Genomic DNA, 19,197 nt, shown 5'->3' on the forward strand with positions numbered 1-19,197 from the left:
CTACTTTCAGCTTTCCTGTTGTTAGTCATTTTATGTTCCAGTTCTTCCAGTGTGCTGTATTCCACCCTGAAATCACTCTTCTTGTTGTAGAGATTACCATTTTTGTCTTTTTCTATATTCACAAGTCTGGGAAAAAAATGTTGCTTGGCTTTGAAATCACATTTTAAAATCACTTGAAAATTAATTAAAAATATAAATTCACAGTCATTACCACTTAGAAATTACTTAGACTAACTCTAATTAATGGTCATTATTTTTGACTGAATAAACGAGTTTCATTAAGCACTCCGGACAAGTGCATCATTACAGAATTTAAAAACTGGGTTTTAATACAGGGAATATTAATCAGAATAGCTGCTTTTAATTTATCATGTAACTAGTGTGTTATCAGTTGGAAGGATTAGATTTTTATCACTAATGTTGGTAAATGTCAATAAATTAAAAAAATCAGAAACATCCTTTGCAAGATGTATATGTAGTGCAAGCCACACAGTAAGTCTGACAGAAGTAATCAGAAATCTGGTATTCAGCAAAGGCAGACAGATGTACAATTCTGCTCTTCATGTCAAGAGATCATTCTAAATGATGATTTTATTTCTAATGAGCTTGCGGTCCTTCACATCCTTTAGAACTGTCTCACTTTCTCCCTCAATTTATAACTACGGTACTTTCTTTACACTCAAGGTTCTACATCAGATGAGCCTTATAGACGATGTACTGTTAGATGTCACTTTCTTCCTCAAAAGTGGCCACACTTCAGTGGTAGATGAAGTTGTCCTTACTTATCCATTATCTACTTCATAAGGGTGTGGCTAATCATTTTGAGAACCAGATGAAACTCATTACATATGTAGAGCCCAGTTTCCCCCTCTCCCCTCTGACATTCCCTGCCATGATGATCCAGTGGTTAGGGTACTAGCCGAAGAACTGGGAGACCTGGGTTCAATTTCCTGCTATACCATGGATGCCCCATGTGACCGTGACAAATCATTTAGCGTCTCTATTCCTCAGTTCTCAATTTGTAAATGAGGATACAATTATTTCCCTACCGTACTTAGGGATTGTGAGGATTGTGATACAGCATGGCCAGAGGGCAGCATAAGAGTGTTCGCAGGGGGCCTTATTCCCTGCCAAGGGAGGAAGGTTTGCTTTAGATTAACTAGAACAGCTGTGGCCAATTAGAGCACCTGACTCCATGGGACCTGGAGTAGAGGGCGGGCCCAGGTCCCTCCCTCTCCACTCCCCTCCTCCAAGGACACTAGGGGAGTGATTAAGAACTGGTTCAGAGGCAAGCAATATCGCCCTGAACCTACCCCAGAGAAGAGAAAGCGCGAGACCCAGAGAACAGTACCGGCAATTTGCCACACGTGGTGTCAGGGTGGGATCTGCGCGCTGGGGACATAGTCCAGGGGGAGACATAACCTCCCACCCTTAAGATGGACGACGTGGTCAAGGCCCTTATACATGCCACCGCGGCCCAGCAGGAGGCTACCAGGGTCCAGGCAACCGCCCAACAAGAGGCGACTAGATTGCAGCAAGAGACTAATCAGCTGCTGCTGAGTCAGGGCTGCTCAGGACCGAGCCCTGCTGAGAGACCTAATAAGCCAGATGAAGACCCTTATGGAACAGAATCACACGGGGAAGGGACCGGACCATACGGGCTAGCCATTACTTACAAAAAATGACCAGGGAGGATGATGTGGAAGCATACCTCCTGGCTTTGAGAGAACAGCCCTGCGGGAGGCCTGGCCCCGAGAACAATGGTCTGGTATCCTTGCCCCATTCCTATGTGGGGAAGCCCAGAAGGTCTATTACGATATGTCTGCAGAAGCTGCAGCAGCAACTATTCCCAGCTAAAGGCAGAGATCCTGGCCAGGTTCGGAGTGACAACGGCACTACGAGCCCAGAGGTTCCATGAATGGCGATATATGGAGGACAAGACACCCCGAAACGCAGTTGTTTGACTTGATCCACCTGACCCGGAAATGGCTGCGCCCTGAAGCCCATAGCTCTGAGGAGATGATGGAGGTACTAATATTGGACCGGTATATGCGGGGGTTACCACCAGGACTCAGGACTTGGGTGGGTCAGAATGACCCCTCTACCTATGATGATTGAGTTGGTCTCCCTCGTGGAAAGACAACTGGCAGCCCGCGAACTGTTCCAGACTCCAAGCGGGGAGACACGGCAACCCAGGAAGACAACCCAAACCCAAGGCCCCGGACTGTCGAGAACTCTAGAAAAACTATAACCGGGAGGAACGACAGTGAGGAATGGCTCGAGGCCAGAAAGGGACCTGGGGGTTTGGAAGAGTGGTGGGGGGCCGGCCAACTAGCCCCAGGCAGGGGGTGATAACCGGAATGAGGGGACGGTGTTATGAATGTGGGGAATTGGGGCATATAGCAGCCCAATGTCCCAACAAGGAGGTGCCTATGCAGTGTAATCTGGGGAGTTATGGGGAGCAATGTGGCCTGATCAACCTGGTAGGGGTTACATTGACCTCACATGGATTTACCAGACCAGTAAAAATGAATGGTATAAAAACCATAGCATTAATAGATTCGGGGAGTGCTGTCACGTTGGTCTCGGGAAAGTTGGTGGGAACAGACCAACTAACTCGGGCCAAAAGCACAGGGGTAACATGCGTACATGGCACCGTGAATTTTTACCCTACAATTCCAGTACGGATTGAAATCCAGGGGAATACCACCAGAGTTTCTGCAGGAGTAGTCCCCAAGCTCCCTTATCCTGTTTTGATTGGGAGAGACTTCCCTGGGTTTGAGAACTTACTGACCCCGATAGAGGCAGGAGAGGGTAGCAACCCCAGGTTGAGACAGAGGCAACTAAAGATAGCCTCGCCCCAATGTTTGCTGAATTTGCTCCAGAATTGTTCTCATCCCTGGAAAACCCCGCAGGGCTAGGCGAGAACGAAGGGCGGCTAAAAAGTTAGGGACCAGGATTCTGGCAGCTAATCAAAAGACTTCCCCTTGTGGGTAGGCGAACCCGCCCAGGAGACAAGGAGAAGGTTCGGGTCACGGGAGGACTCAGAGGAGGTTCCTGGCCCAAGTGGGAGCACCCCAGGGGGAAGAGTTGAAATAGGCCCCCTGGAATTAGGTCAGTTCAGCACTGCACGTGAGACCTTTGGGCAGGACCAGGCGAAGATCCATTATATGCAAACGTGAGGGAGGAGGTAGTGGAAGTAAATGGAGTGCCTGTAGAAGGAAAAGTCAAGGCCCAAGGCCATATTACGTGCTCAACGTGATCTGTTGTACAGAATAGAGCAAATACGAGGGAAGAAGTAGAGCAACTCCTAGTCCCACGGAAACACATAAGGGCCGTACTAGAGTTAGCTCACAGTCATTTATTTGGGGACATCTAGGGGTAGACAAGACGCTGGATAGAATACTAAGAAGGTTTTATTGGCCAGGAATACGAGCAGAAGTCCAGCGTTATTGTGCCTCCTGCCCTGAATGCCAGCTGCATAGCCCCCGACCTCACTTGCGGGCCCCACTAGTACCTTTACCTATTATTGATGTCCCGTTCGAGAGGATAGCTATGGACATAGTGGGCCCACTAGAAAAGTCGGCACGGGGCCACCGAAACGTACTAGTCATCCTTGACTATGCCACACGATATCCAGAGGCCATCCCTTTAAGAAACCCCCACGTCTAAGGCAATAGCTAAAGAACTACTACAGGTTTTCGCCAGAGTGGGCATCCCTAAGGAGATCCTGACAGACCAGGGAACCCCGTTTACGTCAAAACTAATGAAAGACTTATGTGCCTGCTCCGTATACAAGCCATTCGGACCTCCGTCTACCATCCACAAACAGACGGGACTAGTCGAAAGATTCAATCGAACCCTCAAAAGTATGATCCGGAAGGTGGTAGCACAGGATGGAAAGGACTGGGACACTCTTTTGCCGTATCTAATGTTCGCTATATACGGGGAAGTTCCCCAGGCGTTCCTTCTCCACGGGTTTTTCTCCCTTTGAACTCTTTATGGACGCCACCCACGCGGGATATTTGGATATCGCCAAGGAGGATTGGGAGAACAACCCAACCCAGGAAAGAATATTATTGAGCATGTGACACAGATGCGAGAGCGGATAACTCGAGTAACCCCGATAGTACGGGAGCATTTAGAAAAGCACAAGAGGCACAGCGGACATACTACAACCGTCGGGCGAAATGCGAAGATTTCAGCCGGGGGAACGGGTGATGGTGTTAGTGCCGACCACAGAAAGCAAACTCCTAGCCAGTTGGCACGGACCATATGAGATAGTGGAAGCCATTGGAGAAGTGAATTATAAGGTTAGACAACCAGACCGCCGGAAGCCAGAGCAAATATACCACATCAACTTACTGAAGCCCTGGCATGACAGAGAGACGTGTCTGGTCACTCGAGGAGCTCTAACCTCAGGCAGACGGCCCGCAGGAGCAGGTAAAGATATCTCCTGACTTAACCCCAGAACAACGGATGGAAGTCATTGAAATGATCCACCGGAACCAGGGACGTATTTTGTACCCAACCAGGTCGAACGGCACTAGTCCAACATCATATGTCACCAGCCCCGGAGTAAGGGTGACGATAAGACCATATCGAATACCGGAAGCTAAAAGGGAAGAAATTAGGATGGAAGTGCGAAAGATGCTGGAACTCGGGGTCATTGAAGAATCCCACAGCCAGTGGTCCAGTCCGATCGTACTAGTCCCCAAGCCTGATGGCACCCTGAGGTTTTAACGACTTCCGGAAATTAAAATGAAAGTATCCAACGGTCGATCCTACACGATACCACGCATTTTGACGAGCTGTGATCAGTTAGGCAAGGCCAAATACTAACCACCCTAGAACTGACCAAAGGATATTGGCAAATACCCTCGGCCAAGGTATGCCAGGGAAAAGATCTGCTTTTTCTACACCCGATGAGCCTGTTCCAGTACTACTGTACCTCGCCTTCTTCGGACAATCCATTGGGGCCCCTGCCACATTCCAAAGATGCATGGATAAGTATTCGAACCCCATGCAACTATGCCGCCGCCTTATCTCAGACGACATTAGTTATACATTAGCCCTGATTGGGCAGACACAGCTCTGGACAAAGTTGGAAGCAGTGCTGGACGCTTTGCGAAACCTGGCTGGTCTCACGCTCACCCGAAGTCCTCTCGACATGCGTAGATCAGGACTAGCTGGGCAAATATCCTTGGAGCAATGCGCATAGAAGGGAGAGGGGTGGTGAACCCAATGAGAACAAGGTGGAGGCAACTACAAGATTGCCTCGACCGATCCGCAAGAAGCAGGTCAGAAAGCAGCTTTTGGGTATAGTTGCCTTGATACTATCGGATCGAATTCATCCCTCATTTGCCACAAGCGGGGCCATGACGGATCATAGATAAAGCTCGGGGCCCGAAGATAGTGAAAGTGGACAGATGCGGCGGACAGCAGCATTAATGCAGATTTTGCGGCACAGGCCTATACTGCCATCACGGCTACTCCATGGCCCGACTCGATGCAGGAATCATCCCTGCAGAGACGGACGCTCGAGGTGGCGACTCGGTGCGTCCTTATCCCCAGATGGACGGGGAGGGAGGAGAACCCCATCTCCTGTACCTCAGCCGGTAACGCTCCTCCCCAAGGGAACAAATTATATGCTGTGTTTGACCAAAAGGAATGTCTGGCGACTTAAATTGTGGCTATGGAGGACTCTTCTCCCCGCTATATATTCTCACTCGGGGGGCGCGATTTTACACACCCTTGTGCATCATGTCACCACCCCCGCTCCGAGTGGTCGCATAGGAACACAAGGAAAGAAATGCCAGCAGTGACGACCGGTGGATTCCTCTCTTTGCAACCTATTCCATTTTCGGGTCCAGCATAGGGCTGGAAGCCACAGCCGCAACCTGATGGCCTCTCACGCAAAACACTGCCTCTCGTCCGCGAGTAGCCCAACCCCTTGGTGTTGAGCGGTGGGGGGGGGGGGATATGTGATACAGCACTGAGCCAGAAGGCAGCATAGAGTGTTCGCAGGGGGCCTTATTCCCTGCCAAGGAGGGAAGGTTTGCTTTAGATTAACTTAGAACACTGCTGGCCGTTAGAGCCACGACTCAGTAGAGCACCTGACCTCCAGTCATGATTATAAACCCCTGCTTCAGTCAGACAGGGGGTGGTAGTTGAAGGAGAAAGGTTGGATTGGAAAGCAGATTGCAGATTGCAGAAGAGAATGAGTTTTGGTCCAGAGAAGAAAACAGGAAGGTTTGGACGGAGTACATGCCATGCGGTGGATTTCGATGGGGCAGCCCAACAGGAAACCCTTTAGGTAAGGCGGCACCCAGGCTTGTACTAGAAGAGCAGTGCCGAAGAAGCTCCTTCACAAGCTACGGTATGATATGAGAGGGAAGTAACCCAGGGGAAGAAACCGCTAGTCAAGTGGTTCACCACAACCCCAGGGCCCCTGGGTTGGGACCTGGAGTAGAGGGCAGGCCCAGGTCCCTCCCTCTCCACTCCCCTCCTCCAAGGACACTAGGGGAGTGATTAAGAACTGGTTCAGAGGCAAGCAATATCGCCCTGAACCTACCCCAGAGAAGAGAAAGCGCGAGACCCAGAGAACAATACCGGCAATTTGCCACAGGATATATATATTACAGTCTGTGAGGTGCTGAGGTACTACAGTGATGGGGGTTGCACAAATACAATAATTAGACCTACGCCAGGGGTTTTATCAGTCCTCGGGGGAGGGGGGGGGATAGAAGGGAAGGAAACCAGTGGTTAGTTGACCATAAGCAAATAGCAAGCTTGGATTTAAGGTTTAGTTTGATGTGGGGAAGTCTACTGCCATGAAGCTGTTGATAAAACTGCTCCCAGATAATGTTGCAAATCCCAGGCCAGATTAATTAGTGTAAGTGGCTACAGTAATGAATGTTTGTTTCAAGGTTTTTATTTTTTTCAGTTGGTATCTTTAAGTTGCAGTGCTATTATTTTCTAACTTTGTTTCTCTATTTTTGTAAATAAAAGAGCCAAAGAAATCTATTCCTGCAGGGTTCCATTTATATTTTATGTTTAGTGTTTAATATTTCATTTAAAAACAATAACAATATTATTTGTGTTCAGCATCCTATTTAGTTTTCCTCATGTTTCCCCAGCAAAGCTAAAACCTGCTAAAAAAAACATTTATACTGTTCTTGGGCCAAATGAAAAGGAGAGAAAGGATGTTCTCTGAGGAAATGCCTGGATTAAACCAAGAATGAAGAACACGAGGTAAACTGAAATACATTTTGGGGCATGAATTCTAGTAAGCAGGAGACTAGATTAAAAACAAATTAACATGGCTGTCATTTAGCAGTTCCCAAATTCTGTAGACAAATAAAGTCCTTGGAACGCTTTGAGAGTCAGCTGCCATGTTTCATAGTGACAGTTCTTTTCACTGTCCTCCTGCTGGATCACATTAAAAGAAGCTAAAAATACATTAACTACATCCCTATTATTACTTGTTTATGTGAAAATTGATGTAGTTGCCACAAGGTTATTTGATCATGAACTGTAGGGGAGATGTTCCAATTAATCTTGAACAAGGGCAGAGATAATAAAGAAATTATCTTGTTGTCTAAGATTGCAGTTCACATTTTAAAAATGTATCTGAACTGATCTAGGTGCATAGTGCAGTGCAAGCAACCCTTACAAAAAGCTATCACTGAAAGGCTGAGCACAGCATGGTGGAAGACAGCAGGGAGGACAAGCTGCACTAATGTCGTTCCATACATAGGTGGAGCTATAATGTAGATGGATAGATTTGCTCAGAAGTAATATGCCTCTATAACAACTGTGTGATTGGAATGTGAAAATGAGATGTTTTAGAGATATCAAAATTGCTGACTTTGATAGTGGCTTTTTTTTTTAAATACACAGATCCGTAAGTATCAGAGGGCAGCCGTGTTAGTTTGTATCCGCAAAAACAACAAGGAGTCCGGTGGCACCTTAAAGACTAACAGATTTATTTAGGCATAAGCTTTCGTGGGTAAATACATCTGAAGAAGTGGGGTTTTTACCCATGAAAGCTTATGCCCAAATAAATCTGTGCCAACTCTGCCCACATATCTACACCAGCGACACCATCACAGGACCTAACCAGATCAGCCACACCATCACCGGTTCATTCACCTGCACGTCCACCAATGTAATATACGCCATCATATCCAGCAATGCCCCTCTGCTATGTACATTGGCCCAAACTGGACAGTCGCTACGGAAAAGGATAAACGGACACCAAATAAGATATTAGGTAATGGCAATACTACAAAAAACCTGTAGAGAGCACTTTCAACCTCCCTGGCCACACTATAGCAGACCTTAAGGTGGCCATCCTGCAGCAAAAAAACTTCAGGACGAACTTCAAAGAGAAACTGCTGAGGTTCAGTTCATCGGCAAATTTGACACCATCAGCTCAGGATTAAACAAGACGTGAATGGCTTGCCACTACAAAACCAGTTTCTCCTCCTTGGTTTTCACACCTCAACTGCTAGAACAGGGCCTCATCTCCCTGATTGAACTAACCCTCATTATCTCTAGCTTGCCTGCAACATCATATAACTGCCCCTGGAAATTTCCACTACATGCATCTGACGAAGTGGGTATTCACCCACGAAAGCTCATGCTCCAAAACGTCTGTTAGTCTATAAGGTGCCACAGGATTCTTTGCTGTAAGAGCAGGTTAGAGAAACACCTGTCAGGGATGATCTAGATAATACTTAGTCCTGCCTTGAGAGCAGGGAACTGGACTAGAAGACCTCCTAAGGTCCCCTCTAGTCCTACTATTCTGTGTGCTGGAAATATGTTTTTAAAATGTGTTTGGCAAGTACAGCTGAAGTCACTCCACCCTAGACAAAGGAATGTGGTCCCACTTGCTTGAAAGTGTCTCCAGTGTAAACTGAGCAAGGAGAGACAATGCAAGTACATTTACATAAAAGGCAAAGTCAATAAACTAGCAAGTGGAGGAGTATGACAGAACGAACCTCTATGTCCACACCTTACACACTATTGTAGTAATAATTGCTCAAAGTATGCCTTGTGAGGTACCATTTGAAAACTCATAATTTTCTGCTCATTACTATCCTGGTAAAATATGTGTGGCAACATTGTATGTGAAGATACAGTAGAACCTCAGAGTTAAAAATATCTCGGGAATGGAAGTTGTTCGTAACTATGAAATGGAATCATAAAACTGAACAAAACATTATGGTTATTCTTTCAAAAGTTTACAACTGAACATTGACTTAATACAGCTTTGAAACTTTATTAGGCAGAAGAAAAATGCTGCTTTTAACAATCTTAATTTAAATAAAACAAGCACAGAAACAGTTTGTTTACCTTGTCAGTTTTTTTCCCTTTCCCTTTATTTTTTTAGTAGCTTATGTTTAACACAGTACTATTTGCATTTTTCTTTTATCTCTGCTGCTGCCTGGCTGCACGCTTACATTTCCAAATGCGGTGTGTGGTTGACCGGTCAGTTCGTAACTCTGGAGTTTGTAACTCTGAGGTTCTACTGTATAAGATTCCACTGTATGGTTTTATTAACACATGTTGCTAACTGAGGTTAGCAAACAGGTTTGTCTCAAACAAAGAAATGTATGCTCTGCTTAATTTGCATTTATGCAGTAAACAGTCATCCAGCAGGATGGTGAGATAAAGGAAGTTCAAAAAGGTGAGGGAAAAGCAATAGGGAACATCCTTCCCCATAGGATGTCTCCTGAATCTTAGCTGAAAATGTTTTTCAAGAGGGAGACTGAAACTATAAAAAGGAGATAAACATCCTGAGATTCCCCGCCCCACTTGCATTCACAGCACCTGAAGCATTTGTTGGATTTTGGGAGAAGCGGTCCTGATCTAAGAAGTCTGGTCAATAAGACTACTAAAAGCATGTGGTGAGAAAACGTTGCTTTGACTTTATCATAGTTTGTTAAGTTAGGCAGCAGTTGTGTTTTATCTTTATTTTTCTTTTAACTGTTTCTGACTTTTACGCCCTGTTACTTGTACTCACTTAAAATCTCTCCGTAGTTAATAAACTATTTTATTTTATCTAATCCAGTGTGTTTAAATTGAAGTGTCTGGGAAACTCCATTTGGAGTGGCAAGTTGCGTGCATATTATTTCTACTAAAGGAGTAATAGGCTTCATATAAACTGGTATTGTCCATGAGAGGGGTGGGTAGTAAAAGACTTTCTGAGCAAAAATCTAAGACTGGAAGTGTCTTGGGGTCATCCAGCAATACAACCAAAACTGGTAAGAGCCAAGGTATGGCTGGCTGGCTGCAACACACACACAGACATAACTGCGAGTTACTTGAATGTTGGAGGCTGTTTGTGAGCAGTCCAGGCTGGAGGCTAGAGCAGCAAAGCATTGAAAAAGGCACCCCAGGTTAGAGGGCAGGAGTGACATAGCTAATCATTAGGCTGGACTGTATCTTGGTGTGTCACAGGAAGATATCCTCTTAACTATCTTGACGGGGGCAAGAGACTTCAAAAATTAACATGGCATCAGTTGCCTGGTGGACACAGCAGACCTCCTGGAGCCCCCAAGGAGGGCTTTCTGATTCTGTAAACAAAGATAAAACTTTGGAAGATATAAGCAAGGAGAGAGAGACATTTTGGTATCCTTTACTGTGCAGATACAAAAGGCTACAACTCTTGTACATAAGAGAAAAGTGTAGAGCTGAAAGGGGCTTGAACGTCTCTGGAAACTGACTATAGCTGAGAAATCTACTTAAACCAAGACTCTAGTTAGTTAAGTTAGAATATGCTTCTAAAAGTAAAACCTTACTTGTTTGTCTGTAACCATGTCTATCCTTATACTTCGTATCACTTAAACCTAATAGTGAATAAAGTTACTTTACTTTTACTATAATCCAACTCAGTGCTGTGATAGGAGTAAAGGGTTTGCCAACCCCATTTAAGTTAATAACCTTCTGGGTAGTATCTCTTTAAAGGAGCAGCAAAATTTACATGGTTTTGTGAGGTACAGTAAGTAGAGGCTGTACACTACAGAAAGATGTCTCTGCAGAACTCGGGAATAGGACTTCACTTACTGTTACCTGCTATAGAAAGTTTGGACTGGCAGAGTTTGCTGGAAAGGCAGACAAGCTGGTGCGTCCGGAACCTGAGACACAGCTTAGCAGCAGCAAAGCTCTCACTTGCTGAAGTGAGAGGGGTAACACAGAGGCTCACAATTCTGGAGATCCTGCAGATAGTCACAACTACTAATCTTAAATCACCTCAAAACCTGTCATCCACAGCAATGCCATGCAGAATGTGTTTTTGGTGATATTCTTTAACTTACTGTTTTTTTAGTTTTTCTGCTGTTCTTATGAATTCGGCTTTCTTAGCTTGATCAGCTTTAATTGTCCAGTTCTGAAATTGAAAGTGTTGACCCGAATCTGGAGTACTGAAACAGCAGTCACTCTGTACAAAACACAAAAGAAGGCATTCTTTATTATTATTCATTATCAATAACATAGTAGCTAAAAGACAAACACATACTGTGGATGTGATTTACCACCATTTTACTTCAGTTTTACGTTGAACTCAACTGTTTAGTTGTGTAACTCAACTGATTTTAGTGGAGTTACACCAGGGTAAAGCTGGAGTAATGCAGTGGTGAATTGGGAATTGTATCTGTAATATGCTCTTAAAAAGAACAATACAACATTATATCACTACAATCAAACAGTAGTTGCCTGTCATTGGAACTGCCACTCTGGATCAGACCCAGGGTCCATCTAGTATCCTCTCTGATAGTGACCAGTACCATATGCATCAGAGGAAAATGCAAGAATCTTGCAGTACACAAATGTGGAATAATCCCCACACACACACACACACACACCGCGGTTTCTTCCTGGTTTTATCCCTCCAATCACTGGGGATTGGCTTAAACCCTGAAGCGTGAGGTTTAACAACCCATCCACATTTTCTGTTATAACTCTGGATATTCTTGATATCATAACTACTAGTAATTTAGTGTGCAGTTTTGCAATCCTCACTCTCAGCCTACTAAAAGGTTGACAACAGGCTGCTGATGTGCTAAGACCACTATCCATCATGCTGGCCAGCACTGTCTCATTGTTTCTTGGTGCCCCCTTCCCATCTGTTTCACTTGTTGTCTCTTGTTTTACACTTAGTCCCCTCCCAAAGAGTTTACAATCTATCTCTGTTCTGTGTTTGTACAGCACCTAGCACAATAGGGTCTTGGTCTGTGACTGGGGCTCCTAGGTGCTATTGCAATACTAATAAATAAGAACATTGAGAAACATTGATGTGGTAATCCCATTTAAGTTAATAGACAACTCGACTAAGTGATACTAAATTAGAGTAATGGTTGTAGAGATAAGGGCCCTTAGCTCTTACATAGACAGGTTCAGTAGTATTCGAAGATCAGTGATTGAATAAGTATTTTACCCCCTTAGACTGAGGGTATGTCTATACTATCCGCTGGATCGGCGGGTAGTGTTCGATGTATCAAGGATTGATTTATCACGTCTCGTCTGGACGCAATAAATCAATCCGCTAATCGATGCCTGTACTCCACCTCAGCAGGAGGAGTAAGTGGAGTTGATGGGGGAGCCGCGGCAGTTGACTCGCTGCCGTGAGGATGGCCAGGTAAGTCTAACTAAGATACTTCAACTTCAACTACACGAATAGCGTAGCTGAAGTTGAGTATCTCAGTTCGAAACCCGCCCCCCTCCCCCCCGCTAGTGTAGCCCAGGCTTTAATCTACCTCAAATCAGCAAAAGGTAGCTAGTTAACAAGCATTAGGAGTTCTCTATAGGAAAAATCATCCTAAAAGTCAATGACTTCTCAATGGGAGGGTGAGGAGACTCAAACCCCCATGACCACTGCAGCTGGAAGAAAACAGATTATATGGCTCGGGGTTTATTAAGCCATATAGAGAATACATGTCTCCTCTGCGGCACAGTTGAATTAATCTGACTACTCCAACTAAAGAGTATTTATTGGAGCATCTGAACTAGCATCACAGTGGCAGAAATGCCTCTCATTCTGTCTATTAGGGTTGCCACTTATTTTTCCTATTGGACAAAAGCAAACTGGAAGAAAATGGAAATAATAAGATATATACTAAACAGACTGCTTACTGGCTTTGTTCTGCTTGCAATCTTTCACCTCCCATTTCCTTCACCAGTATTTTCTCTATTTAGAGTGTGCCTTGGAGCAGGAATGCTATCCTTATATCAATCTGTAAAGTGCTTAATGAATTGTTGGTACTATAAAAATAAATATCAGTAACAGACATTACATGCTGATATGAAACATCTGCATGGAATGCTAATGCATCATCACAAGCTGAAAACAAATGAAGTTAAAATAAATTCATCTCCTTGACCACTATCTATGTTTATTTAAAGCATCCATGCTCAAGCAAAAAGTTTACACTCTGTAATCAAAGTGGATTATAAAAGGGTTTGGCCAGCCAGCACGTACAGGGTCAAATTATATCATAATAGGATTTTTAAACAAAGCATTTTCTATGTCTACTTAGACTGCAGCTTGTTTTTTAACTACTTGAAAATGTAGTTTGGCCATGTCCATGATATGTTTAAAGAGGCCACTCTTCAGAAACTATAAAAATGACATAATGGAATATCATATTTATTATGTCTCCATGATTGCATATCAAATTTGCTCAGTTTGGAAGACCATGAGATGGTATGGGAGTCAAAGATGGCATAATTTAGTCAGCAGTACCTTTATTATTGTTATCATGCACTAGAAGAACCCAGCTTGATTTTTATTCATCATGCCACATTTAGTCACTCAGCAACCACTGAGATTCTGGGCTCTGTAGAGTTAAAAACCTACGTGACACGTGTGGGAATCCTACAATTCTATGAGTTACACTATATCAAGGGTTCTCAAACTTTTGTACTGGTGTACAGGCTTTCACACAGAAAGCCTCTGAGTGTAACCCCCTCATAAATTAAAAACACTTTTTTACATATTTAACACCATATAAATGCTGGAGTCAAAGTGGGGTTTGGAGTGGAGCCTGACAGTTTGTGTCCCCCCATGTAATAACCTCCCTACCCTCAGTTTGAGAACCCCTGCATTGTATTATCCAAATGCTCGAGTGGAGATACAGAGTTAGGATTATCAGTAGGAAACCAACAAAACAGAATATCATAATGGGAAAACCCTGCAGAATGCAAGATGAAACCAAGAACTAACCTTGAATTAAATACACCTCTACCCCACTATAACACGACCCGATATAACATGAGTTTGTGTATAGTGCGGTAGCAGCAGGACTCCGGTGGCACTTTAAAGGGTCCAGGGCTCTGGCTGCTGTGGGAAGCCGTGGGCCCTTTAAATCCGCTGGAGCCCAGCTGCTGTTACCCCGGGGCTGCGGCAGCGGGGCTCGCTGGCGATTTAAAGGGCCTGGGCTTCCCGCAGCAGCTGGAGCCCTGCTGCCGCTACCCCGATATAATGGCGTTTCAGCTATAATGCACTAGAGATTTTTGGCTCCCCATAACCACGTTATAGCAGGGTAAAGGTGAATTTTAGGTACTTCTAGAGATGAGGTGGGTGAAGTAATATCTTCTATTGGGCTAAATACAGAAGTTGGTTCAATAAAAGATATCGTCACATTGTCTAATATCTTGGGGCTAACACTGCTACAACACTGAATACAACTTAGGTCAGTGTGGGTCCTGCCTCCCTATGTGGACACTGAGGAACATTCGGGGTAGCAGGGCCACCCAGCCCCAGCTCTGCTCCAGCCCTGGCTCCCAACCTCTGCCTCCCCGCCCGTGCCTTGGCCCCTCTCTGCCCCCAACTCAGTTCCCAGCCATACCCCCAGCTTCTGCCCTTGCTGTGGCTCCTTTCCTGGCCCCAGCCCCGCTCCCCGCTACAGCCCCTTTGCTCCTATGCGCCCTGTGCCCCCCATGCCTCCAGCTGCAGCTCCACTCCTGGCCTCAACTCCCAGGAAAAGGGGGCAGACAGCAGTGGGACAGCCAGGAAAAGATTGGGGAACCACTGATTTAGATACTTCTAAACAGCCTGTCACTGGGGCATGTAATTGCAGCGTGATGGACAGCGGGACAATCAGGTAACATGGCAGAAACGTTCCAGAGCAGACTGAACTGGCTATATGCAGTGTTGCTGTAGACATGTGGGGCCCAGGATGTTAGAGAAATAGGGTGGGTGAGGTAATAGCTTTTATCAGACCGACTTCTGTTGGTGAGAGAGACAAGTTTTCCTGTGCCCCACAGAGCTCTTCTTTAGGCCCTCAACTGGCCCAGGTATTTTGTAGGGAAGGCTCCAGGAGTGATTTGCGGTGCAGCACTGATGGGGGGCGGGGCCCTGGCACAGCCCCGCCTCCAGCACAAAGCCCGGGACAGGCTGGATTATTTGTTTTAATCATTTTATGATTTTTGCCACAGGCCGGCCGCTCCCTGGGGCCTCTGAAGGCACGAGGAGCTCCCTGACGTCACAGAACGTCCGGTACTGCTGTGACCGCGGTGCCTCCCTTCACCTGCACGCGCCCCAGCTGCGGGGCGGCCGCGCGGGGCCCCAGGGCGGCCGCGGGTCGGCGGGACACGCTTTGGGCCGCAGCAGCTTTTGTTTCTCTGGCAGACACAGGACCCGGCTCGCCCGGGGCTCTCTCCCCGCCGGGTGAAGGGGGGAACGGCCCAGAATCCCCTCGACAAGGATAAGCCGCAGCGGACTCGCTGCCCCGGAGCCCGTTTTCGTCACCGGACGGCGCTGCCGGCCGGGCCTTTACCTGCTGCTGCCCGGACGCCGTTGCCATGGCCGCCATCTTGGAGGCCAGCGCGACTCCTTTCTTCGGGCTAGGGGGTTACGCGCGGCCGTCGGGGTCGCAGGAACGCGGCCTAGGGGCGGGGTTTCACAGGGCGGGACGCGCGGGGGCTGGGTCGCAGTTCTGGGGGCGGAGCTTTTCTCTGGTAGCGGACGGCGCTCTCCTAGCGGGGGTGGTGTGAGCGGCTAAGCTCCGCCCATCCCAAGCCGGGTAGTCAGCGTTCCACAACCTGAGACTGGCACGTGTCAAGTGCCTGAGTCTCACGTGTGGAGGCAGCCGGGCCGCTGGTGCTTCTGGTTCTCCCTCGAACCCTGTTTACTCAGACGTAGCGCGCGGCCGGGTTCTGCGGCTCCCATTAACCGGGTGCCGTGCTCACACGGCTCCAGCGTTCACAGGTGTCTGAGGTGTGACACGTTTTGACCCGTTACAAGCACAGCGCAGGCTGTTTAGGGGACTGCTTAAGAAGAGTCATTTTGTACCACCACCCAGTTGTCTACGCTTTTAGATGCTTTTACCCAATCGGTGCGATTGCATTTTTAGTACTAGTCTTGCAGCATTTATGCAAAAGTTTTAGCCTGAGTGTAATCTGAACCGATTATATCTGTTGTTAACCACCAGGTACCTCCATCCCATGAGTAAGGACCAACGATCAGATCTTTACTGGCAAAAAACTACATTAACATTGTGTGTTAAATTTACAAAGTTGGAAAATGTAATTCTTTAAATTAATGTTGTATAACTAATTTTAGCCAAGGGGTTTCTACAGAAAGGATTTTGCAATAACTTTTTTGGTTTTTTTGAAAAAATATATACAGTATACTATTTTTCCAGTTGACACAGCTTCTGTATTTCACAGGTCAGCTGTAGTTCAAAAAAAATTGAATCTGTTTTTGAGTTCAACTACAGTTTAGTTGTTTGTACGGTTTTTTTTGCCTTTGCAATGATTAACAATAGGGAAATGTTCCTACAGAACTACAGTATTTGAACCATATGAGTAAGAGTTGCAGTCAGAATATGCTGTTTCTGTTAGTGCTCATGATGTGGAAGGAAAAATTGTATCTTTGTATAAACCTCTCTGCAGATTACAGTGCCTGTTATATTTTTCCATCTGTAATTCAACTGCTATTGATTGAAGGCTACTGGCAGTGGCCATGCAGTCATCTGCGATTAACTTGGCTGCACCAGATCAGTAATAACCCTGTGGAGCTTTTAGACACCTGGAATAAAGGTAAGCAATGTGGCCATGGACATTCAGCACTATGCCCCCTTGCTGACTAAGGGCATTGGTGTTGTGTTGTTGTTTGAATGCGCTACCTTACTCTACTTACTCAAGTAGGTAATGGACACCTATATACTTAAGGCCCTATATTTCTCCTGTCACCTGTCATTGTGTTGTATCATACAAAGGAGGGCTATTTTGCAGCACTTGCTTAATACAAGGCTATGGAGATTGCGTTACACATGTTTTCATTTCTGATACCAGTTATCTGGAATGTCAAACCAGTGGCTGATTCAAGTAAGGCTAGTTGAGGCTGCTTGAATTGCCATTGCTCCACGAATGTCAAACCACTGTATTCCTGCTGCCACCTCCATTACAATTACTACTTTAGAGTAGTATCCAATGCCTGATCCAATGCCTATTGAAATCTGTGGGAAGACTCCCCTTGACTTAATTGGACAATCTGTCTTGTGTAGTTTCAGTACTTCTCCAGAATGGTCAACTTTCTAGTGTGTTTCTCCAGCAGCTGGGAAAATATAGCACAGTGTAATAAAGGATTATCTGGTACAGCAACATCCTCTCCAGCTCATTGAGGAATAGAAGTTTATTGATAAACTTCAATACTTCTTGAATGGGAGGACAGTAGCTAGATGGACAAGCCTGAGAAGTAGGAGATTTCAATGGCGAAATAAATGCAGTGATATAGAGGATTCTCCAAATGATTAAAAGAGGTTCTCTTGGACAAAACCTTCTCCTGGACACTGACTTCCCAATCCTGTATGGTGTTGAGAGCCACCTTCTCATCCCCTTGTAGGATTGGGCCTTGAGTGCCTCACAGTCACGGAACTTAAAACAAGAAAAAAATATCAGACAATATCAGGAAGGAGACAGATCAGGTGACTGGACTCAGATGACTTTCAGAGTAACACTAGCAGCTTAAACCCAATTGGAAGTCTCTGAAAGAATCCAGGGGAGATAAATTTCTCCAACCAGGAATGAAACCAGGCAACATTAAATGGAAAATACAAGGAAGCCTCAATTTTTTACCCCTTAAACTTTAGAAAACTTGGTTCTCAAGTAGTTTATTGGACTTGTACTGTTGCAGCTATCATGTACAAGATCTCATTTGTAACTTGTACAAAAGCCATGTAATCTGCAAGGGGGTCCCTATAAGTAAAAAACCCTGAAATGTAAGAAAAGCAAGTTATGCTACTACCTATACTTTCTTCTCCCCCATAACCTCAACCCCTCATGACAGGTCTGTGGCTGAGGTTAGTCAGGGTAGGCCCCGGCCGATTTCTGAGGGAGACCCAGAGACAAATGACTGATATATACATATTCTCTCTTTCCCTCATGACCAAAGGAGCTGGGAGATTTGTTTGGTACTAGCTCAAGCTCTATTTATTTGTGGATTTAAAAGTTTTCATACTGATTTATTGATCGAGGTAGATGGGAGTACGTCCTTTGTTATGCTGCAAAGATGAAGAAAATGTTTTAAATGTACTCAGTAAATTTTGTGAAACTCTCATGGTCTTATATTTTTGCTCACATCCTTTATTCCAGTTAAACTTTTAAATAGCTGTCAGTTGAATTTTTCTGCACACTGGAAATAATCTGTTCAAATTGTGGCTTTGCTAGCTAAAGAGATTTCAGGAACTGATGCTGTTCCCAGCTGCAGAACACAAAAGCATTCACAGATGCTAACTAAATGGCCTATGCTGAAGACATTTTATTGCCTAATTGATGTTTTTAAGAGCATTTTCCGACTTATTTTTCCTTTTTGTTTTTTATGATTGCGATTACATTTGATTTCTTTGTGTTGGTGATTTTTATGTATCAACTCTGAATAGAAATTAGCAGGGAATGGGAAATGTTTCAAAACCTGAAAATAGTCTTCTGTGTAAATTGAGGATTGTTCTTACAGACTGCTACCTGCAGTGGTCTGAAAAATATCTTTAGTCTTTCCATTACAGTGTTTTCTAATTTTCTTTGTCTGTATCTTGCATCACTCTGATGTCAGAGTGACAAGATGTATCCTGTAGTACCTGTTCGTATTTGCTTTGCTTCATTCACTGCTGGTTTATCAACCATTCTAAGGTTTCCTTTAGTGGAATTAGCAGTTGAGAGCAGTTCAGACCTTGAGCTATGCAACACGTCAGG

General features: G+C 45.2%; 1 protein-coding gene and 1 long non-coding RNA gene across 3 annotated transcripts in view; one reads left to right on the forward strand and one right to left on the reverse strand.

Annotated features, from left to right (window-relative positions):
* CCDC112 (coiled-coil domain containing 112) overlaps window positions 1-15,869 on the reverse strand; it is a 29,973-nt gene extending 14,104 nt beyond the window's left edge. For both annotated transcript variants that reach the window (XM_075067162.1, XM_032789134.2), the window contains exons 1-3: window positions 15,783-15,869; window positions 11,325-11,446; window positions 5-126 (exon numbers count right to left, since the gene is read on the reverse strand). In XM_075067162.1, the coding sequence (XP_074923263.1) occupies window positions 5-126; window positions 11,325-11,446; window positions 15,783-15,818 (280 nt within the window). In that variant the 5' untranslated portion in view covers window positions 15,819-15,869. The remainder of the gene's footprint in view (window positions 1-4; window positions 127-11,324; window positions 11,447-15,782) is intronic.
* LOC142046988 (uncharacterized) lies at window positions 6,633-10,073 on the forward strand. The gene is made up of 2 exons (XR_012656125.1): window positions 6,633-7,254; window positions 9,649-10,073. It is a non-coding gene; the product is annotated as an uncharacterized LOC142046988 (long non-coding RNA).
* Window positions 15,870-19,197: the final 3,328 nt, after the last annotated feature.

The sequence above is a fragment of the Chelonoidis abingdonii genome, chromosome 6 (assembly GCF_003597395.2).
Source record: "Chelonoidis abingdonii isolate Lonesome George chromosome 6, CheloAbing_2.0, whole genome shotgun sequence".
NCBI classification, from domain to species: domain Eukaryota; kingdom Metazoa; phylum Chordata; order Testudines; family Testudinidae; genus Chelonoidis; species Chelonoidis abingdonii.